Genomic DNA, 24616 nt, shown 5'->3' with positions numbered 1-24616 from the left:
TATCGTTGATTTTTTTTTTAAGTTTACTTAGAAAACAGTTTTAAAAGCAGTAGTTCTGTTGTCAAACAGTACATTCTTATTGGTTTATATTTTTTTCCAAAGTGTTCTGCTTCCATCTCTGAATGGCAATATAAGTGACTGTATTCCATTGTGCCTTCTGTTTCCTTCAGAAACTTAATCTTCCTAGTTAGAAGTCACTATTATCGTTGACTACACTCATCAACAAGAAATATAGGGCCTAGGTTGGGACTCTTGGGTCTTTTGCACGCACTACTATACGTAGACTGCATCAGTTGTACCAATTAAGGCGTCTTGGTAGTCTGGGTTCTTGTATGAACCAAGTTCAGAGCTATGCCATGTAATCTAGAAGAGTTCATTTAATAACAGGATGTTTATTCTACATATTTTCTTTTGTCATGCCTCACAGGGGTGTGTACAGCAAGGATGTTTTAGCTCCAGCATCTGATTCTTCTCTAGGCTTGCAGCTGGAAATTGGAGACAGCTCATGGCCTATTCTTTCTGGTTTTTTTTCAGGCCTGAAGAACTTAAAGCCAGCTTTGTGTATAATACTCAGAAGTGCTTTTTCTGATTTTCTTTTTTTTTTTAAGGTGATGCAGCTTCATGAATTAAAAACATGTTAGTGACTTTAAGTGGAGTAGCAAATTGTTCTGCCTTGTCTTGGTGCCATTGTCAGAAATGAAAACTGAGTTATTCACTCCTGATGATGTTTCTTTGGATGTGAGAAGAGTCTTCATAGCTAGAACTGATTAATGTCAATTCCATAATGACAAGATATTTTGAAATTACTGTCTTGTGTCCTTTAGATGTTTTTGCTGCTCTAACAGAGGAGACTGCTAAACATGTTTACAGTAGCTATGCTTTTAAACTAGAATTTCTAAAAGGATTCAAAGAAAGAAAACTTGGAAATTGCCTTGACATTCAGTGACAGCTCTAATATCATGCAAATCATTACTAATGGAGAGCAATTATGAAGTGCTCAGAGACTACTGTAATAGATTTCCTTCACACAAAGGAGGAAGGATGTTGGACCTGCTGTAGAACTGTGAAGTAGTAATTACATAGCGTCTTTTGTACCTATGAAATGAGGTATTTTTAAAGATGTCATGCTAGCCATGGCACACTGAAGAACTTCATGTTCTAGGCAGTGAAGTGTTTTGTTATTTACATCTTTCAGAGCAGCTGTCTGTACTGTAGTATTTGTGTGCCTCCTGCATGTTATGGGCATGTGTCTGTGCTGCCATTTTCAGTTGGAACAGTTGTTTGGCAGTCCATTCTTGGGTCCATGGCATCCACTTAGGATCTGTACTGACAGTTGTCCTGCCTTAACTAGTGTTAGTTCCTTTTCAGAGTTTTTCAGAGTGATTCTTGTTCTGCTTGGGAGTGTGACCTCCTTGGGACCAGTATCTTCTCTAAAGCCTTCCTGTTCCTGGAGCGAAATTCATCATAAGTTCTGGGAAGTTTCCTGAAATTTAAGATTTAAAATTCTAGGGAGACATAATTATCTAAACTTTATGAAGATGGAAGAGGGTTTTTTTTTTAATGCTCTTTTCCTTCAAGGATGTAATATTGTACACTTCTGGCTATTTGATAATTTTCATTTGATTTTTTCAGAACTCTGTCTCAGCACTTCCCTTAGTTATGAGTGGTTTTTGGTTAATATTGTTTGCCTCCTACAGATTATGAAGAATTACTGTAGGGCAGTGTGCACTAATGTGATAGACAGAAGGCTTCAATTGCACCTGCAGTCAGACTCACCTTCTGCTTCATCCAAGTGGAAAATGGAAGTGGATAAAAAGGATGTAGTATATATTTGGCTGGTTTTTAGCCCTGAGCCAGAAGCCACCCCACCCTTGGACTGTGTTAGGGGAATCCCAGGACTTGGGTTCAGCCCTGCACCTTGCTCAGTATGTCATAGTGTAATGTAGTGTATTTTGCAGTGTCATTTAGTGACCTAAAAATGAATACAAGACCCACTTTGATTTTAGCATTAATTTACTTAAAATGAATCACATTAGAGGAGCTTGATGTTTTTTCCCTTGTTTATCTGCTGTGAACATCTTTTCATTTACCTCCCTATTGTAGATTCTCAGAAGTCAATTTTAGTTTCCAGGATCAGTTTTCCAACTGTGAAATAGATTTTATGTTTAACAGCTACAGGAGAATGTACTGAGCCCAGATTGCATTCATGCCATGCTTGGACTGACTGGAAGAGGTGGGTGTTTCTTCCTGTATTTTGGACTGGACAGAATCCATCTGACCATTTGTAGAAGGCTTTGTGGAAACCAACCCTTGACAATACTAGCTGAAAAAAGTTGTTTTGTAGTCTTGTGTATTTTGTAACCTTATTCACAAGGCACATAAGGAATCTTCAGTGTTTGAGATGTAACAAGGTCAGGGCTTTTGTGTCGTCCTTCAGTTTATCCCCAAACATCTGTTTTTACAGTGAATTAAAGTGTGAACGGGACAGAGAGAGGATGGTTTATTTTTCTGATTTCAATCTTTTTGTCAAAGTTCATCTCAAAATAACTATGTAAAACAAAATTTTGTAAAAGGTGCGTGTTTCTAAAATATTTGCAGTTTGTCTGTTTTCTGTGATTAAAAAATATACACTGAGACCATCCTGGTGAGCTCAGTTCACTGCTATGGGAGGCAACCTTTAAAGTGTATGCATATATTTATATTTCATTTTTCCTTTCTATTTGCTTTTATCCTCATTTGAGGGTTGCTCAGGTACTTGGCTGCTCGAACGCTACGCTAGCCTGATGTAATTCATGGCCAATCTAAGCCACTTGTTGCTCTGCCGGTATTATAGCCTTGAGAGAAGTTCTGTTTTGTTGCTGTATATTAGTATTTAGTCACAAGGATAATCAATTTGTGTGGCCTATCCTGTGGTGAGAAAAATAAATAAATAACAAGAATGAAGTACTTGTTTTTCACTCCTGGTTGGAAGTTCCAAGTAAATGTTCTTAACAGCACTGTTCAAGTAATTGGTTCTCATTGCTGTGCTGATGCTGGGTGATGGATAAATGTGGAATTGATGTGGCTGAGAGAACAGAATTTGTACTGGACTGCTTTTGTTTCTTTTCAGATAGTCAGTTTTCATCATGGCTGCCACACATGCACGTTTGCAACAGTAAAATATGGAAAGCATTGTCAAGGGCAATAGCTTTCAGGTAATACAGAAAGGCATGGAGATGGCCTAGGCAAGCTGAGTAAGATGCATGTTAGTTCAGTACTTTTGTCTCCAGGTGCCACCTTGAATTATGTTTACCTATGGTGGTATGGAAGTATGATTGTCTTTATTGGTTTTGCTATTTGGGTAGCTCACATGTATTTTCTATTTCAGGTTTTTAAAGCATGCATTTTTAGCTGAGGAGGTGGGGAAATGATCATTTGTATTCCAAAGCAATTGCATTCCAAAAACCACTTAATGAATGAGAAGCTTCGTAGATCAAAGCATGGAGTAATGTCTTATGATGGCATGTCATCTGAAAGATGCCAAATGCCCAAGAAGAAGCTTAGTATATTTTACTTTCCCAAGTCAGTAAAACTGAATAGCTCCAGTTATAAAGTATTGTTTTTAGTGCTCTGCAGTTGAGACAAGGAACATTTCCCACAAGAATTGAATTATTTTTGCAAGAACATGTAATAGGTTTCATTAGTTGCTCTGATTAGGGAAACTGTTTATCAAATCTGTGTTCTACTGGTGACTAGCTGCTGTGTAGGTAGGTGAGAAATATCTGGGAAATAAGATTTGCACATCTTATATAGCAAGAGTTTGTATCCGTCTCAGCAGTTTAACGGGTGTATGCAAGAGGCTTTGGGAAAGCCATTGCAGAATCAAAATATAAGTAAAATCCAAACAATTAGTGAGCAACAGGGGGCTTAGATTTGTAGTGTTGCCACACAGCCAACTGCACTTTGCTGTATGTCTAACACATTGTGGAGCAGGAAAGAAATGTTTATTGGCACTGAGAACATGAGGCTAAACTTTGGTGTGAAGTATGTCCCCAAAACTAGCAATTGCAGAACTTCAAGTGAGGTCTTCTAGATGAGAAGATGGGGTTTTAATAACAACCATATTCTTGACAGGGATTTGGCAACCTAACAGTTCAACAACTATGAACAGAGGTTAGCACTTAAGCAAGATTCCTTACAGGATTTTTGGCCTATTTCATTTCTAATGCAGCTGCATTGGTATGTCAGTGGCATATTTCTTTACTGTTTGAAGCTATGGTATACAGGATGTATAAATGAAGAAAAAATGAACAGCAGGGAGAGAGAGTTGTATTGACTTCTTTTGATGCAGAGGAAAATGGGTTACATGGTACGTATCTGTACCTTGACTGTCTGCAGCTTGCAGACGTGTCTTCACTGTGAGGAGGAAGGAGCATTTGGAAAGCAGTTTCTCTCCCTCTGAATTTCCTTCCGGGAATTAACTTACAGCATGTGAGGTCTGTAGAGTTCAAAATCTTTTTTCTTTGCTTTGGCAGAAAGTAGAACAAGAATTGGCATTACTACCAGAGATAGACTTGATTGGTTAGTCTGAAAAATGAACTCAAAATCTTCAGTGGAAATAGGATTCAGTGGGAACAGTATGAATGATTATCAGGGTCAGTGACCTGGAGAATAAGGATAAACCTTCTGTGTTATGAGCAGAATGCCTAAAGAATATGGGTAATGTAAAGCTCCATGAGGGGGAAATAACAATTCTCTTCCTGTGGAAAGGGAGAGCTTCTTAAACATCTTCCTCCTTTCCAAGAGGAACAGCTCTAGTGGTAAAGGATTGCATGAAGCTGCCTGCAGCTCTGCCGACCTCCACCCTCAAACAAGCCTGAAGTTGTGACAGTGAGTTTAAAAACTCCAGAACCACACAGGTGGAAGGGCCTTCCAGAGGTCTGCACTCCAACCAGCTGTTCAAAGCAAGTTCACCTTGGCTTACACTGGGTTGCTGAGGGCTTTACCCAGTCTGGTTTTGGAAACCTTCAAGGATGGAGACAGCACAGCCTCAGTGTGCCATCAATTCAAGAAAATTCAAGAGAGCTGAAGTCTTCCAACTTAAATAGGAAGAAATAAGAGTGTTTCGAGTAGTGTTTCAGGCAACTAGCAAGAAGTAGCTTGAACAAAACAAACCAAAATAGCCTGAAAAATATTGTCTTATTTAAAACAACAGATCTGTGATGCAGACTATAGTAAGGACAAAATAGAAATACTGGATTACAGTTCAAAAAAAATTCAAAGCATGAATATTGTGAGGAAGAATAGCAGAAGCTTGGAGGACTGTATTTGAAAGGTAATAGTATTTGAAATAAGTGGTAGAAGAATAAGTAGTTTTAAAATGGAAGTAAAAGTAATTAAGGGAAATATGTGTTATGAAGTGTGTGATGAGGAAAACCTCTGAGCAGCTGATCTTTCCTCTTCTGGTAACAGTCTCTGTGCATTCACAGAATGGCTTGGGTTGGAAGGAAGCTCAAAAAATTTCTATTTCTGACATGGTGCCACAAGCAGAGCTGATACCCACTGGATCAGGCTGCCTGATGGATCACTGGATCCATCAAGCCTGGTTTTGAACGCCTCCAGGGATGGAGTCTCTGGGAAACCTGTGCTAGTGCCTCAGTACTCTGAGTGAAGGATTTCTTCCTAACATATAACCTAAACCTCCTTTCTTTCAGATTAAATCTGTTCCCCCTTGTCCTATCCCTCTTTACCCACATAAAAAGTCAGTCCTCCTCCTGCTTATAAATTCTTTTCAAGTATTGGAAGATTACTGTGAGGTCTCCCTGGAGCCTTCTCCAGGCTAAGCAATCCCAACTCCCTCAACCTTTCCTCGTAGGAGAGGTGCTTCAGCCCTCTGATCGTCTTCATGGTCCTCCTCTGGACCTATTCCAACAGTCTCACATCCTTCTTGTCCTGGGGGCCCCAGGCCTGGATGCAGTACTCCAGATGGGGCCTCATGAGGGCAGAGCAGAGGGAGAAAATCACCTCCCTGTCTTTGCTGGCCACCTCTCTTTTAATGCAGCCCAGGATACCTTTGGCCTTTTGGGCTGCGAGTGCATGCTGCTAATTGGTGTTCAGCTTTTAGTTCTTTAGGACCCCCAAATTCATTCTCAGCAGGGATGCTCTCAAGGAGTTCATCTCCCAGTCTATACTCACGTGTAGGATTGCTCTAATCCAAATGCAACACCTCGCCTTACTGAACCTTATTAGGTTCTTGTAGGCCCACTTTTAGGCCCGTACAGATGATGAACTCCCAGTGAAGTTGCCCAAAACCTCCTGAAGTGCTTGGGTGAGGAGAGTTTAAATGTCCTGTCACCGAGCTTGGGTGAATTTCTCCAGAATATAGAAAAAAGATACCCAAGTTGAAGTACATGGGCAATGAAAGAGGGAGCTGACTGGATCTTCTTTACAGTGGTACATAATGAGAAGTTATGTGGCAGTCCCTTGACAGAGGAGGTACCATTGAGCCGACAGAGTGGTTATTGACAAACACTATTTATAGGAAATCATGGCTTTGGGATTAACTTGCTAGCTCAAGTTTATGCTGTATGTTGGTCTTTTTAGGCTTTTGAATTAGGGGATGGAACATCTTTAAGCTGCTAATTAATGTGGCAGGAGCCTCTGTGGTGTCTACAGCTACAGCAGGGGAACACCTGTCTGAAGCAATTAAGCAGGAGCTTCCTAGCTGAAGGACTGCTCACAGATGGAGTGGGTAGCTTGCCAGGCAAATGATGTAGGGCTGTTTATACAAACCCACTTTTCCTCTTAAAATCAATAGAATAGCAAACACATATCTCTGGCAATCTTTGGACGTAAAATTAATTATGATAAATTTGAAATATTTTCAAAACAGCAGACACTTGTTGTTACCCTGGGAGGGGAAATCCCTCCAATTGAGTAGCATAAGAATTCATACCAATCTGACCGGGGGGGGGGGGGAGCAAGGTCTTCTTTTAAAAGAAGTTTATTGTACTGTATAAAATAAAAGTATTTGAAGAATGGGCAGAAATCATGCCTTCTTGGGTATGCAGAAGAGTTTTCATTAAAATCAATACACTCTTGCCTGCTGAACTATTTATTACTCTTGTTTAAGTATTTTATGCGTAAACCTGTTTTACACATATAATAAATATTGTATGTGTAAAAAAAAAAAAAAAAAAAATTAAAAATTGACTTGCAGGGAATTGAATATGAAATCTCAAAGTATTTGAAGGTATCCTGTGGAATATGGCTTTTTTCCACTGTTTATTTTTACTATATATAATATTAGTATTTATAAAACATTATCATAATGCTACATGCTCCACTATTGAATAAATGACATGATTGCAAGAAAGCTAAAATTATTTGACTTCAACAGAAAATATGCTAAGACTTGGTGAAAGCAAGTAAAATGGTAAAGGAAACTAATAAAACAATGAAAGAAGTTTTAACTGAGCAGTGAGGAAAGGTGTAGAATAGTTGTCCCTTTGCTTTCCCCCCACCCCCCCGGCCCCATTCTAAATGTGCTGTAAAGAAAGGTTTGTATTCTATTATTACTACTTCCTTTGTGATGATGCATGATGGTACAGAGGTTGTTGGGAATTGGCATTTCTGCTTTCAGTACTTAGCACTTGTGGAAAAATCTGGAAAAACAACTCTGCTCTTGCAATATTCTGGTTTACCTACCTCTGCTTTTCCCTGAGGATCTTGTAGGATATCAGAGTTTTCATCTATGTAAAACCTTTCACAACAGCTAGACAAGGTATTCTCCAAAGCAGTAATCTCCCGTTCTACCAAAACTGTGACTTGATAAAACATAGTTCAGTTTCTTTGCCATGTCTCATCAGATAAGGCTGATTTTAGGGGGGGGAGGAAAGGGGATGGAATCAATTTTTCACTTACTTGAATATCTGAAGCTTAAACTTTCTGTATACAAAATCTTTTGAATTACATTAGATGATGTTTTATGATATAACATTTTCCTTCGTATGTGTCAACGTATTGATGGCTGCAAGCCTTACTTCTTACCAGCAGTTATGTATATTTTATTACACAAAGATAATATTAACCTTAATTTCTTGGAATTTATAACTGTTCCATTCTGGATTTTTACTTGACTGGTGAGAAAAAGGAAAAAAGTGTATTTTGGATCTTATTTGTTGGAAAGTGTATTGGTCGCTGCTTAATTGTCCTTGCAACCTGGTGTGACTGCCCTGGCAATGCATAGTGAAACAAGGTCTTGACTTGCAATTTCTAGCTCTGTTTCTGATTTTAAGTCAATATTCCTCACTCTTTGCCTGAGGTTTCCCCCTCTATCCCATAACCAACTTTGTTTTCTATTTGTTCTGTTTTTGTTTTTTTTTCACTGACCTTGATGATTTTTCAGACTCCACAGCATCTAAGCACAGATTGCAACCACTCAGTTTTTAACAAAAAGAAAAGTTTGGGAGCAGAGACCACTGTCATTGCCACAAGTCCTAGGGAAGCACTGGCTGGGTGTATCCTTCACTGGAAGGCTCGTGATAGCCTGTGCGTTTCTTCTTGTTGCTCCAAGGCCACAGCAGATCAATACATCTTCAAGAACCTCAGTAGTGATGTCACTTTCTGAAGATAGGAAAGTGCAGTCAAAGAAGATCAAGACCTAGGTCACCTCCAGACCTCCATTCCCCTTGCCCCATGGGTTGGGAATTTCTTCTTATATATCCAAATGGAAAATCACTTTGGGAGTGTGAGACATATTTCTTTGGGTGGAAAGTGCAACAGTCTGTTCACAGCCCTGGAAGGGAGTAACCACTTGTAGGCACTTCCACTGGCCCTTGTGCCAGCAGCCAGCTGCCGGGTCATCTGGAGAAGGGCTGATTATAGGAGCCAGTGCAAAGACTGACTTGTCCTGCACCTCTACTTGGTATCTGAACTCTGGGGGGGGGGGGGGGGAAGAAAAAAAACCAAAAACATTAACTTTTTTATTTTATAAAAACAGAGATAAGAACATCTTTTAGTGAAACAACAAACCTCAAGTGTGAGCTTACAGCTTCAGTATCCTTGCTGTACAAATACTTGCTGTGAAAAGAAATGGTTTAATTTCCTATGACAATCCCTTTGTGTTGTGATGGATCCTGTTACATTCCGGAGAGAGACTTGCTCAGCCATGAAGGTTTTGGAAAGCTTAGTTTTAAGGTGAACTGTAATATATATACATCCTTCATCAAGATTTCAGGCTCGCTCCTTCTTCTTGGCAGAATTCTGATCAACACTTTTCTGTGTGTAATTGACACAGATGCTATGTTTGAATGTGTTGAGTACACTGCAATAGCTGAGTGGGAACTAAGAATACAGCAATATGCATCTTGTATTAGAACCTGTTCCAAAACATCAGTCAGTTCTACAGCTATAGACAGAATTTTTCGATAACATGGTAATAATGAGCTGATTCTTACATATCATCATGGACTTTCTCATCAGTGTGAAACCAAATTATAATTTAACTTTTTTGAAATGCTTAAGTGGTTAGGTCAGTGTTTCGGGCTTGATGAAACCTAGCCCAACACTTGTGAGAGAAAGTGCTTGTTGGGTTTCTATCAAAGAGTTTGAGTTGTTTTTCTTTAATAACTTTGATTTATAATTTGCAGGACCTTTATGTTATGTCATTTGTAAGTGGAGTCTCACCAACTGAGATTATTTTTCGTGCAATTCTTGAATTTTCCTTGGTAACTGTTAGCTACTGAATACAATATTAATATAGAGTCTAGGAAAAGCAGAAATGTTTTATGGATGTCACTTTAAGACATATCTGTTTTTATTCAGCCTGATCTATTTTGAGGAAAAAGACAATCTTAACTTTTTTCTATGTTTTGTCTTGCGGTTCCCAGAATAATAATGAAAAAAAAAAAAAAAAAAAAAGCCAAGCCTCTGCTTAGTATGAATTGCGTAAGAGCATGAAAAGTCAATAAATCTTTTGCATGTGTGTGTGAAGGCATATAAAAAATAAGTCTTTGCCGGAGTTATTCTCCATTGGAATTTGCAGAGGTTTGTGAAAAGCAAATACTGAAACTTGGTCTTGCTCTTTCTCCTTTTAAACACTGGTTGAGGAGGAGCATGGGGAGTTGGATAGCTTGGAAAATGATCTGCTCAATGAATATCTAAAACAGAGTTCTTGGGTTGTTAAAGTGTAATCTAAATGTAAAATCAAAAACAAAACAAAATTGAATTATAGTTTATGCAGCTTATTGCTCCTTTGGGTACAAAAAAAGCAAAAATAAAAACAAACAATAACTATCCCTGTATTTTCTGCCTCCTCTCAAAAAGGTCTGTTTGTTGTTTAAGTTCTAGATTAGTTTCCTCCTCTTTCTGAAAGACTTTAGCAATTACTTGATTTCCCTAAGAACATGTTAAAACCATAGGAGACAAAAGCATCAGCTTCTGTTCTCAGTTCTGGTTGTGGAGAAAAGCAGTGCTGCACTGTGGGCTGCCAGCAGGAGGATTGGGCATTTCTGATGTGCAGTGCTTAGGACAAAACAGGTTGTCCTTCCTCCAGGATGCCTGGCCTTCCCCCCAAGAAGTTGGTGCAGGTTGCCAGTGTTACACTGCCATTCATTACTTCAGTGTCAAGCTGAAATCTAAAACAGGTGTATATAGTTATGGACTGAGAGAATTGGCTTAGCCAAGCTGTGGTTGCTATTTAGTTTTACTTTAGATAGTAAATAATGCAAATGAACTTTTAACAGTGAAAGGCCTACAAAGAGTAGGCTCTTAGTTGAGTAACTTAAGACTGATCCAGAGTTCTTTCTTGTGCCATTCCAGGAGCTTTTCTAAGGTTTTAAAAGTTGAGTGCTTAGGTATGTAGAGCTGACCATAGGCCACAGTAGTGATGCCTTTAAGGCCAGCAGTCACTTTCCAGCTCTGACAAGCTGTGAGAAATGCAAGGGGGGGGGAGGCTTCTTGGAATATCCTGGCCATATATTGTTATGTTCCTCAAGTACAGAATAGTTCAGTATTGAAAATGTCTGAATAGCTGTAGTTACCTGCTGTTATTATTGAAAGATGGGCTTCTTAAATCCTTTTCTTTTTTTTTTAATTTTGAAAACTTAAATCTCAGTGTTTATTGAAATAGTTACTGGCTTGGTTTTTTTTGTTTGTTTTTGCTTTTTTGTTGTTTTTTTTGCCGAAATATAGTTTTCAATGAATGAAAAAAAAATGTTTTTCTATTAAAATTTACACTCTTAAAGGGTTACTAACATGGCAGTATTTTTTCTTTTATATGATACAATGGTTCTAAATGTGAAGAGAGTACATTCATATGTACAGACAGGTTAATGTAGGTATGTACAAGATTATGTATCTATTCTCTGCTTCATTTTGGACTGGAATACGCAGAACAATAGAGTGAAAGCATTAGTTTTAGTTTCTCCTAGTTAAAAAAAAATAAATAAAGAACGCTGTCTGGTAAACTAATCTTATCATTAACAGAGATTGTTAGAATCAGCTTGTGGAAACTGACCTGAAATTTCCCTTTCTTAGCAAATAACTCCATGATTATCCATGCTAGAAATGGAAAAGCCTGCAAAAGAGCATATTGGATAAATTCTAGCCAGGCTAGGGTTCTGGTGCTTTGGTTTTGGTTTAGTTTTGAAGATCAGATCAGTAACAAAAATGGTATATATGTTTAAAAAAAATTTTGTAAAAAAGCAGGAAGTCAGAAGCCATTTTCCAAGCTGTAGAACAGTTAAGCTCTGCTTCCACTTTATGCAGATTTATTCTAGTGTCAGGCATCAAAATGAAAAAAAGTTCCGCTCCAAATGTTTTATTATATACATATGTCATTTTTATGTTTTCTAACCACAAAAAAAATCTTATAGGAAATTTTTTTTTTTTACAATATAATATTTTTCGATGAAGGAATATTATGTAACAAAATATGGGCTAGCTCCGGAGGAAATACTCATCTTGAATAAGCAAATAATGCAGGGTTACCTGTGCTTATTTTGGACAAAGTTCTCTTGACATTATTGTTCAATAATTCATGGTGTTATTGAGTTACTTGTATGTTCCACAGAGAAACCAAACCAGATTCAAAACAAAATGAAAGAGCATTCGCAGCTCTTGGCCACAGATAATGGTTTTGAATACAAAAAAGAATTCGCTGCAAATTATGATGGACAAACAAAAGAACTACATCTCAAGCGTTTGTTGCTAGTCTCGTGTAGAGTAGAACTCTAAGTCACAGCAAAGCTTCAGGTTATGAACGGTTTTCTCCTGTGAGATCACAGTACTGTGTCCCTGCTTTCCCTGTTGCCAGCCTCCAGCTGTGGAGGCTCCTGAGGCAGTCTCATGGGCAGGGCTGAGTGTGGCTGCTGTGGATGGGCATCCTGGTATGGTGTTCCAGCCACAGGAGGAGGCAGTGTAAGGGGAGACTGGGCTAACATTGAGTCAAAGAGGAGGAGAGAAAGACAATGCATCATGGCAGAGATAGTGACATGTGTAATTACGTATAGTGCAGAGGGGAGGTTTTGAATGCTTCCTCCCTGGAAGCATTCAAGGCTAGTCTGGATGGGGCTTTGAGCAACTTGCTTGAGAGGGAGGTTTCCCTGCCTATAGCAGGGAGGTTGGAACTAGATGATCTTAAAGGTTGCTTACAACCCAAACCATTCTGTGATTCTATGAGATGGGAAAGAGTATATAGAGAACATGCTGTGATTGAGTTAGGTTAACGCATAAGATTGAGACATTTACTTCAGTGTGTCTCACTTGATTATCTCTACAGATGACTTAAAATGTTGTGCAAGCACCATCTGATCTTTAGATAGAGAGATGTTCTATACTGGGAAATCAGTTGAGACTGAATCTCCTCTGATATGCAGTGGATTGTCAGCCAAGCAATGGTAGTACAAAATGAAAAGGAAGTAAATCCCAAATCGTTGCTCGTCTCTTCCAAGGGCAGAGCTGCATCATGTAAAAACTGTCAACAGACTTTTAGATTTGGCTGATATGATATTAAGCATTGCAGGAGTAGGCAATATGTTGCTGCAATGTTGTTACTGCGTTACTACACACAGTTTTGAGCACATATATTTTGTAGCTTTGTTGGAAAGAAGAAAGCATAGAAATCTCTCATACAAAAGTGTGGAGAAAGAGGGAAACTTTCTTAGATGTCCTCACAGAGTTGAATATAGACTTTATCTTGATGGTGCCAGCAAAAAACTTTTTTTTTTGTTTTTGAATGCTGTTGAACTGTTGTTAGTATGGAAAGCAAAGATGATTACTGTTTGTATAATGCTGATGTAGAAACAACAGTCAGGAATGTAGGTATGAGATGCTACTGGACCACTGATGTGCTGCATGGGGCAACTTATTATCTACACAAGACAAACAAAGCACAGAAGTGGAAAACTCAGGCATGGAAAGGAAACCAAGGTACAGGCTGAAGACTGTCATCTTGTGTTTAAAGTTCAAGAGTGTCCCCATCCCCTTTTTTTTCTCTCTCAGAAACCTGAAATTACTGAATGTTTTCCAAAAGCAAGTTCCTTTTAATCTATTCCATTTTGGAATTATCAACATCTTCCTATTAATGTATGACATTATATCAATTATCATATTACATAAGTAATCAAAATATTAAATTTTAACCATTGGCTCTGTGAGACAGAGATGGGTTATAGCATCAAACAGTTTCTGCTTGTCTTCCCAGTAGTGTTCAAACAGAAAATGAGTTTTGTGCTCTGGGGCTTGAGAAGCCCATCAATGCAAGCCATAAAATGCAGGTTCTTGCAGTTATTTTTGAGGATCTCATAGAATAGAAAAGCATTGCATTAACAGTACACATTAAAAATCATTTAATCAATATTATATACAGGTGCACACTGAGAATTAAGATCAATAAAGCAAACTTGATGGAACACATGATTGAGAGTTACCTCAATTTTCGTCAGAATCTGTTCTTCAACTGTAAAGATTGCTTTGGTGGATTCAAAGACTCCAGTTATGTTCTTACGTTTAAAGCACTGATAATACTCAAATCAGAAATCCATATAGTAAACTCAGATGAACATAAATGCTTGGATTTTGAATTTTAAGTTGCATTACATAGGTAAGTGCAAAGAGGTCTCTGAAAGTGCATCCATCTCTAGAACAGTTAAGAATGGTTAATTAACACGGGTTAAGAAAATGACTTACAGTTTGAATGACTTAGAGTCTGGGTGTAACTTTGAGTGAAGAAAATTGTACATGTTGAGCAGTGGAAATAGAAGTACCTTGAGCTAGGTCAAGATACAGATTTGAACTCTAGATCTGCTTTTGGCATTAGTCTTACACAAAATACACATTCATTGTTTTTATTTTTACACCTAATGAAAGTCATTATATTATACTACTTAACCTATTGTGCCAAAATTGTGTACAGAAGATTGAAATTATACAAGTCTCACAAGTTTGTTATTAAATGCATGTTTATTTTAGTAGTTTTGAGTTTGGCAGAAAACTGTAGTCCAAGAAGTACAACTTAAACAATTAATGTGTTTTTCTTTTTGCTACAGTTTATTTGGGAGATGGATGAGAGTGCCACGACAGTAAGATATTATCCTTGATGTTGCCATGGTAGTGCAGCCTACCTGTTGCTAAGAACATGCTGTAACTGTTGTTATTACCTTTATTATAGCTCTTAACATCTCAGAATGTACTATTTAGATTTTAAGGTGTTATTTTGGATTTAATTTTGTATGTGAGAAGGCCAGTAAGTTTTGCCACTTTCCAGCAGGGACTTACTCTGGTGCAGTAGCAATTATACTGATAGAATACTAGATTCTGTTAACATAGGTTCTATTCTGTACCATGGAGTAACTTGCAAGCTGTCTAACAATTTGGGAAGGTGATAATTATCTAGATAGTTTGGTGCTGCATTGATATTAATATTCCCTTTCCCTGGGAAGTCCATGATTTATGTTTGGACACAGAAAAGACTGAAGCCCTAAAAATAATGCAGTATCAAAACTTCAAAACAGAGACAGGTGGTACTTAACACTAGTGCTAGAAATGAAGCATTCAGTTCACTAAAAAGAGCATGTCCACTGCGAGTCTGGTTTCTCAATCCAGTGAAGTGCTCTGGGACCTCTGTTACTGCTCAGAGTGCTGTAGCAATTTGGGACCATGGGACCACTGAGACTCTCAAGATGCTTTCAGTGCTGTGCTGCTGCTTGTGAGTGCTTTGAACTGCAGGTGAGAATGGGAATTATAAATGGATCACACAGGGGAAAATACCACAATCTCCTAGCTCCCTTTTCTCCTAGGCTTTTGTTTTCAATAGTGCATTCGGCCCTCTAGATAGTAATGCTAGATGGTTATAATATAGCAGAAACAAAATGTTTACCATTGTTGTCTATGCTGTCTCCTTCAGGTAGAGATGGATGATTTCTGCCTTCTGCATTTATAACATGATAATTACACAAGTCTCTGTGCCTTCTCATCAAATGCTTTTTTTCCATGATCTGCCTCCTGTTTTTACTTCTGTAACCTTGTTCCTCGCTATTAGGTACCAGTGTCTGTCATTCCTTTGCTTACAAAGGCCGTTGGCTGAAGCTTGCAAAATTCCTGCTGGCAAACTGCAATGTCTCAGTTTTTAATGTCTCCAAAAATAAAAGTTTACATATGAGTAAAGCAGCCTGTGTAACTTACCTGTTCTCTTATGCTCTCTTTCTGTATTTGTGTTCTGTGGTGCTTTGTGTGAACTTCACATAAAACGTTTATATGTGGGGCTAGAAATAATTATTAATTAGAATTTAATCGTTCATTTTCATAGTGAACTGTAGTCCAATTACTATTGCATAGAAAGTGTTTTGCTTTAATGAAGCTATGGGATAATGCTACAGAGATGAAGACTACACTGTGTATACTTGAGGGTGTGCCCTCACATGCTGGTAGGAGCTGAAGTTGCATGTGTCTATTGATATTTATTACAAAATAAATAGTATCAATCACAGGGCTAATTGCAGTTTAAACAGTACTTACAGATAAGCTTGGTGAGGTCCCAGCTTCCTGGAAGCAATCCACATGGACAAAGCCTGGGATTTTTCCCCTCCATTGTGCCGTGTTCATAGCCTTGGTGCCTAATTTAGGAGCAGAGTGACTTAGATTCACTCTGAAGTAAAAACCAAAAACACGCAGCTGTGAAAGGCAGCCTGTTAAGCAGTTAGTCACTGGGTGGAGGCACCTATTCTTCTCTCTTCAGTTATACCTGAGGTTACATGAAATACATCTGACCTTAAGGCAATAATTCACAGCACATTACTAAGCTCAGAAACAACTGAAAGCATTTCCAGAGCGATATAAGATACTGGAAAGTTCCCTTACTTAGAACATGTAGGATTGATTTTATTGCAGTCAGCTCTGACTGTTGTTTTGGTTGGATGTGTCTACTTAATTCTGTGGGCTCTCAAACAGGTGTAGGAAAAGGACATGGATATGAGTGATGACTGCTCTCACCCGGCTCTCTGTGGCAGCTTTTTCATCTCATTGGATTTCAGTTCAAATCCTGCATGCTGTAACAGTTTTTCCTCAATCTTTCAGTTCAAAATCTTTTCTCCCAAGTTGCCTGGTGTGGTGTGATACTCTTGAAATCCTTCCTGAAAGGGTATCTGTGAAATTAACATTTTGTTACATTTACTCTAGTAATAATGTCCATTTGCCAGGGTGGATAAGTGTACAAGATGTGTCTGTAGATCCTGGTGTCTTCCCCTAACTATGCATCAGGGCACAGGTGAGCATTATCAGAAGACTATCAGTATAGAGAAGGGTTTTATGAGCAGATTGACAGCTTCTGTTCTAGCATGTATCTGGACTGGCACAAGTAGAGCTGATAATAATAAGAAATTAAGATGTAACAGTTGTACAGACTTCATTCAGTAAAGGAGAGTATAAGTTAGGTTGCCTGCTACAGTCAGGCAGTGCCAGTAGTTTATGCTGAGTTTAGCAACCAGGATTCACTCTGAATACAGTTCCGTAAGAAAGAAGAAGATGGGGGGTATGTCCCAGTTTCAAGAGTTGTTGGTCTGGAGGCAGAGTCTTGAAAGCTGAAACTAGCAAGTAACTAGTAAAAATAAATAATTGTAGCTCAAAACATTTTATCTCACTGGAAGAGACTTTAAAAAAAAAATCCAGATCTCAGTACGGAATTCCTGGTTCCACAGATCTGAAATCTAAATTTCTCCTTTGTGAAAAGAAACAGGCAAAACTTCTGAACCTGCAATTGAAGCCTTTACCTCCAGTACTGATGCAAGAATTGCTGTGTTCATTTATTATTTCAGATTTAGAACAAGTAGCAGAATTGCTGGAATTCTTAATCTTTCAGTGTGAGCTTGCCTCCTTTTACCCAAAAGAATGATGTTTTAAACATGGTCGACTCATCTTCCCCACCTGAGGAAATCTCAAGCCTTTATGTAACTGAAGCCAGGACTTCCATGCACTAGAGACCTTGTTACTGCCCCTCTGTTTTCTATGGAAAGCACACAACAACTGCAGGATATGTCCTAAAACAGCTTAAGAAATATTTGGATGAAAAATGTAGAAAAATCTGACTGGAATAAATACTTGTAACCTCCTGTGAATTCACTGTGGTATTCTGACTTACCACATGGAGATGTATACTAAATAAAATCAATAATTAGATGGCTTGTCCTGACTTCTGCTACATGAGGCTGCTTGGTTGTTTTGTCCCAGCTAGGGCCTTGTTTTCTCTCCTAATTTGTTGTGTTTATTCAGTGAAATTGAATCCCACATCATTTCAGGCAAGCCTTTTGGAAAAGTTGTTTTCTTCAGTGCAGATGGCTGTCTGCTCCAAATGTATGAGGCAGCCCAGGGCCACCTCATTCTTCTCTTTAACCCTTCTGCCACCTGAAGCTGTGCTGCCCTGTGGCTGCTGTAGCACCCTTGCTCTTGCCATACTCGATTTTCCCATGGCTGTAAGCTGCTGTGCGTGTCAGTCATGTGTTGTCAGCTACCTCGTGTCCACACAGGCTCCTGTTACCTAACACAGCTTTCTTTGTTTTGTTTGCTTCGTATTCTTATCTGCTTGTTGTAACAAGGACAAAGTAAAATCAAAGTGTGTAGTGACCACCAGGAGATGTCTTTGCTGGAAGCTGTCCTGGTGGCTTGGCTGAAGCAAGGATGCAACTCTTTGTCCCTGTGACTGAATATTCCAGCCATGCAACCTCAGCCCAAAGGAGCCAGGGAGGACCTGTACTCTTGCCATTTCCCTTCACCCTGTTTGTTTCACTTGGGAACACAATGAGCTGTCAAAATTTCCTGCCCTGCTTCCACAGAATCCTTCCTTTTGCTCCAAAAAGGATTATTTATCTAAAGCTGCTAATTGTATAAATTGTCAGAACAATTGTTTAGCTTGATTTTAAGGTGGAGAGCAAAGACGTATAAAGATCTTTTGGGGCTGATGAAAGTCCCATCAAAGCCTTCTGTCAAACGGAAGGAGACTGATGTGTTGCCATTAAAGGCCCTTGCCTTATGGAAATTAAAAATCATGTGCTATGGTGCAGATCTCGTGCAATTCCTATTTTTAGTATTTCTGTTCCGTATACATACATCTAATTAAAAGAAATAGAGAAGAATGTAAAGGTTTTCCAAATTGGTGCTCCAAGAAAGAGTAGAGGAAGGCAGGTGTGGTTGATTTACCCCTCCACCACTTCCTAACCTATCATTCTCTGATGGAGGAAGAGACTAGGCGGCACCTGGCAAAGCATTCTGAAATAACAAATTGATGAGGTAGAGCTACTGGATAACATCTTTGACTCATCAGAGACTTGCCTTTCCTGAGGGCAGTTAACGATCCTGGAATATAAGGGTTTTAGTGGTTTTTACTAAGTCAGTGGGAATGCAGATTTATTCTGCATATAGATTCCTATAGTGCTAGACATAATCCAAGCTTTTGTTGTTTGTAGAAATGTAAAATGATATGAAGAGTTGATACTGATTACATCAGTAATTTTCCACAACTTCAGGTCCTTAGCTTTGCTGGTTAAAAGTCTTCATGTGCTATTAACTTGAAATTTATTCATTATCATCCATATTCCTTACTGATTTCAGGCAGCGTCTCAGCATTTATTAAGACCTTACCATTGGTTGTTTGCATTGTTTCTCTTCCTTCACTATCAAATTCCTCTATGACCAAATTGTTTTGGTTTTTTTTATTCTGCTGCTTATCTGCAATGGAGCTTACTGGTGGCTGACTTTTTTTCTTTTATGAATTGGTTCTCTGGTGCCCTGATCATCATTCTAGATGTCCCTCTCTTCCCTTTTTCCAGGAGGAACTGGGATTTCTCAGGCACTATTTAAGATGAGCTTCCGTCATGTGTTTTTGTCTAATGGCGTCAACACCTTCCTTGCCTCTGACTCTGTTGGAATTAATCTTTCCTGAATTGTGTATATATGCTTGAGTTAGTAAGGTTTTAGTTCCATAGGAGACATCAACAGCACTGTGAGAGGAAGCAGTACTGCTAGTAAAATGAGTGGAAGCTGCAGGCATGTGGGCCATGGAGCGGTTGAGGTGAAGAGATCACAGTAGCAGTGACGTTTATTTAAAATAGCTGTAACTGTGTATAAATATATATTCCCAGTTTTGCATTATCATCAGATTTCACTAGCTCTCCTGCTTCTATGCCAAGGTCATTAATTAAAAAAAAAAAAAAGAAAAGAAAAAAGACTGTTCTCAGAATAAATCTTTTACAGACCGTGTAGTTATTGCTCACAAGCAGAAGTTTCCTTTCAGTGCACCTTATCTTCTTGCCTTTAGTCTTCTTCCAACTTAATTTTTTTGTACTCGTCTCTTGCTTTCTCTCATGTATTTGACAAAGTCCGTATGGTTGAAATGTCTTTTTTTTAATCCAGTCTAACAGCTATTTTATTTGAGGTAATTCAATATCAGGCTTTATCTGATTTTGGTCTACCTTTGGCAAGCTCATGTTGTGTTTTCTTCTGTATTTGAGTTGTCTCCCTACCTACAGCAGTCTCTTCATCAAAATTTGGGATCATACTGTTGAGAGTTTCCATTTGTAACTTGTACAATTTTGTAGTTTTCCAGTACTACGGTATACCTCTCGATCTGATAAATTTGTTCTTTCATGTTCAGAGCAAAAATCATTCTTCCTGGGTTTACACTATTACATCTCTTAGGGTTGTTTGTTTTTCGTTTTTTTAGACTTTCCGGTTTAGTTTCTCTTGTCTTTCAAACTATTTGTTGAGTCAGTCAGGAGTTATGTTTCTTCCCAGTCTGCTAACACAGGGTTATTTGCAGTTTCCTGTTAACTCATTGATCCATACAGAAAAACAAAGGCCTCAATTAAGGCATGCTTTGAGTTTAAGCCCGTTCTTAATTTGCTGATAGCTTTATTGGAGGCAGGCTTGAGCCTGTCTGCCTTTTTTATTTGTTTTGTTTATGTACTGTGTACTCACTCGCCACTGTTACTTTTCGGCGTGAGTCAGCCGACTCAGAGGGTCTACCTGTGGCAGTGAGCAGTGCTTTTAGGTGAGGGTGCTGGCTGGAGAGCTCTGACTCATGGGTGCCCGTGAATCCTGCTTCAGTGTTTTACAAACTATTTGCTCCACCCATCTGCCCTTTAAGAGAAGGGAATAAATTTGTATAGCTCAGTTATCTCAGTTGCACGAGCAGCAGCTGTGCACCTCTGAGCTGCCGCAACTGAGGGGCTGGCAGTTTTGCCCCTCCTGCCATCCAAAAGGGTGAGTGGGGTTGAAGGCAGCTCTGGTGGCTTGAGGCTTGCTCCTTGGAGCCAGTGGGGGAGCTGCGGGTTGGCAGCTGGGCACAGGGAACATGTTTTGTCATTGGAAGCAAAACAGTGAGATGAAAGTAAAGATTCATATTTGTAATCTGAAGTGTCTGAAATATTCTTAATTTGAGTGCAAGGTCCTGTGTCTCTCGTGTCTTTAAGGACCCCTAGAGGGCATGGAAGATTTTTTCCCCCCTCAAATAGTGAACTTAATCATTCTGCTTGGCTTTCTTCCCTTAAACGTAATTGCAAGCACATTTTAAGAGAACATCAGATAGAAAAAATAACAGCATCTAACTAGACCCTGCTTTCATGCTGGAAGATGTTTTCTTGTTTTTAAACATAAGCAGTAGAAGCTAGCACTAGCAGCCAAATTCTTCAATAACTTTTGTTTAGATTAGTCAGATGCTGTGTTCGACTCCCCAGAGGAAGCACAATTCAAAATAACTAATAATTCATAATTGTACTGTGAACTCTGGGAGGCCTTCAGTGAGCTGTCTCTGGAAGTACAGTGGGTATGTTTTCAGCATGATGACCTGTGTTCCTGCGGAGGAGGAATTGGTGTTGCACAGAGATAGAATGCCCTAACCTGAGCCTCTAACCTCTCTCAACTTATTCTTTAAGACTATTTAAGATCTTGTTTTAGGGATTTTCCCATATGGAACTAGGTATGATTTTTATATTGCCATAGTTTAGTATAGCTGTCCACTTTCTATACACTTTGAAAGAGATTTTGTAACTCTTGCACATGCTGAGTAGCATTTTTCATCTCAAATGAGTTTTGCCCCTTTCATTGGTGTTGCGTGGCAAGTCAGGCACTAATCACTATGAGTTACACAAGAGTACTGTTTCTTACTATTGTCATTTTGTAATGCCTAAATATATATTTTAATGGTGTGGAATAACACTGATTTGAGAATGTCAGATTTCAGTTAAATAAAGCAGCTTCTGTGTTAGAGGTGAAGGCAGATGACGTTTTCCAGAATGCTCAAGAGCAGCAGAAAGAAAAACAAGACAAACAAAAAACCAACCCTCGTATTTTGGTTTTGGGCTTTTTTCATCATCTCATGGTTTTGAGGCCGGTCCCACAGCTTTGGAGGTCTGCTGGACAGTGAGCCCTGTCCAAGGCCGAGCCTTTCATGTGTGATGCTGTGACAGTGAGAATTCAACTCACTTGTTTGGACAAAAGAAACAAGACCTCCATCATGCTCCTGAGGCACTGAGAGTGTTCTTACTGAGCAGGAAGCTGCTCAATGGGAAGAACACGCTTTATTCTTGTGCCTTTTTCTGATAAGAGGATCAGCTGTACTGCTTTACCCAGTTACCCAGGGATGTCATGGAGATGATTTTTTTGGACCTTAGTTTTCTCTCTGGAGGAGTGTAACGTCACGTTGAACAGAAAATAGATCTGGTTCTGAACAGCAGGGAAAGGCAGCTGCCCCTTCTAATGTCTCGGGGAATTTTGTGTTTTGCAGGAGATGCACGGGTGAGAGGTCAGACAGGGGTTCTCTCCGAGCGCCGCGGCTCCTACCCGTTCATAGACTTCCGTCTTCTTAACAGTAAGTGCAACTCTTCCTTTGGGTCTGAATTTCATTATTTTTTTAATCACTGTAGAAAGTAAATGAGACGAAGTGTCTCAGACATATCTGTAGTCCAGATCTTTTCACACAGTCAGCATTAATAATCCTATCATTCCCACATAGTATTCGACTGTAAAATGTTGTGATTATATGAATGGTGTCTGTATTGCAGAGCAAGTCAAGTAAATACAGTAGTGTTGTGGGGTGTGTTGGGAAGAGCAGAGTTTGCTTCAGAATTAAAAAGATAAACCCCGATGTCCTTTAGCCTCTTAGCCAACAGTTGGAACAGATTTATGTGAGTCTGTTATCCGGTCATATAGAATTGGCACAGATGGAGAGCATGTGACAGCACTGACCAGTGGTTTACAATAACATTAATTTTTCCAACAATTAGAAAAAAGCCCCATGGAGTCTTCTCATTGACGTCAATAGATTTTGGGTCAGGCCAGCAGTGAACATCTGTTAAAAATAATCTTAACCTCATTTTGATTGAAGTTATTTTGCCACTGTTGTAAATAAAGGAGGGTGAATTTAAAGGGGAAAAAAAAAAGATACTAGGTTGGGCTTTTTTTTTTTTACCTGATGAATTCTATATGCTGATCATAGCCAATTAGCCAGAATGTAAATAAATAATAAAAATACAGATTGGAGACCTCTTCATCTTGAGCCCTGCAGGATTGTCTTGATGTTGTGCTAATGCAGTGTTTGGACACAGGCAGATTAAATGTGTCCCTGTATACTGCATAGATTGCTCTATTTAGCCTCTGAAACAAAAGTTATTTATTGTCTTCATCTAAACTGACCAGAACTCCAACTGTTTGTTTAGCGATTACGCTTTTAATCTTCCAGTGATTATGGTTTTCATTAAAAAGCAATTATCAGACCAAACTTTTAAATCTTCTTTTTGTAAGTGCTTTCCAGAAAAACTGAGAAGAGGTGGCAGGAAGGAGGAGAAGACCAGCTGCAAAGGGAGAGGTCTGGCTGGGAGTCAGGAGGAAAGATACTAATAGGAAGGGAGGATTCGGGCTCTGATCTGCTGCGTTCGCATGAGCTGGCAGAAGTACTGCAGTTTAGCAAAGTGCTTGCTCTCAGCTTTGCCCGTAGAAGGTGTTTTCTAGGTCATAACTCCAAAGCGTTTGCTATGGCTGTGGTGGAAAGGCATAAAGGATGGTACAGACCCAAACAATTTTCACAGGACAAACAGGGAATAACGTGCTGGTAGCACAGGGCTCAGGATAATTTCATACTGCCTTATCAATGGTAAATGTGAAGAAAAATCATCCTTATGGTTAGCTGGAAATATTATTGTCGATGCCCTCATAAAGACTGAGAGAAAATACTTTATGAATGAGAATTGTTTTAGAAGAGAATATATATTCATATTTGGGTGTGACTAAGTGAATTCCTCATTTGCTTTTTATTCTGAATACGCACATTAAAGTTCTCACTGTATGTTCTCTCTTCCCTGGTTAAAGAAACCAATTTTTTTTCTGGCAATAGAGATTTTGTTTTTATCCCTTGTAGACAGATCCTGCCAGCTCTGGGAAGGGCTGGCTCTGTCTGGGGGCTGTCAGGGAAGAGGGCTGAGAAGGGAGACTGTAGAGCTGCAGCCTTTAATTGCATGAGGAGCAGGGTGTTTTGTAACTGTTTACTGTATTGCTGAGCTTAAAAGTGATCCCTCTTTCTACAGGCACCTCTGTGTCAATGTGGGAAGGGCAGCTTTGTTTTGCTTGCCTGTGTTCTTTCCTTTTTACTGCTTTTCCTTTATCTGAAAGAAGGCACTAAGGCTTATCATGACTCTGCAAGGAAAAGCAGTGATCCTGATTTGAGGTTTCTCATCATTTTCAGTTTTATCTATACTTAACTGTTTTCTGCATGGAGAGGGATGTAGCCTAATTTTTGAGTCCGAATTTTGGACTGAAGTGATATTTATGACCTTCGTGGACCTGGTCCTGGCTTACTCAGTGACCTGCAGGTAAAGGAAGCTGCTTCGTGTCACAGCGTACAGATGTGTTTTGCCAGGAAACAAGCAGACTTCTATTTTATTTGTTTGTCCGTATCCATAAATTTCTTCTTCCAAACAATTTCTTCTGTGCATGCTGTATAAATCAAAAACATGGTGCTGCACCATCCTGATATGAATAGGCAATTTTTTAACAATATCTAACTCCTTAGGCAACATTTTTGCAATGTTATGTTGCGGGGGGAGGCAGGCAGGGAGTTAACCAACAGGCAAAAAATGAAAGCTGCTGCAGTAAT

The 24616-nt window shown here is 39.1% G+C and overlaps 1 protein-coding gene across 2 annotated transcripts in view; it reads left to right on the top strand.

Moving 5' to 3' along the window:
• PDE7B (phosphodiesterase 7B) overlaps nt 1–24616 on the top strand; it is a 164433-nt gene that overhangs the window by 107758 nt on the left and 32059 nt on the right. For both annotated transcript variants that reach the window (XM_065733542.1, XM_065733552.1), the window contains one exon: nt 22253–22336. In XM_065733542.1, the coding sequence (XP_065589614.1) occupies nt 22253–22336 (84 nt within the window). The remainder of the gene's footprint in view (nt 1–22252; nt 22337–24616) is intronic.

The sequence above is a fragment of the Cyrtonyx montezumae genome, unplaced genomic scaffold, assembly GCF_038088225.1.
Source record: "Cyrtonyx montezumae isolate F1298 unplaced genomic scaffold, pur_monq_1.0 scaffold_0, whole genome shotgun sequence".
NCBI classification, from domain to species: domain Eukaryota; kingdom Metazoa; phylum Chordata; class Aves; order Galliformes; family Odontophoridae; genus Cyrtonyx; species Cyrtonyx montezumae.
This window is presented reverse-complemented; position numbering and strand designations above follow the sequence as displayed.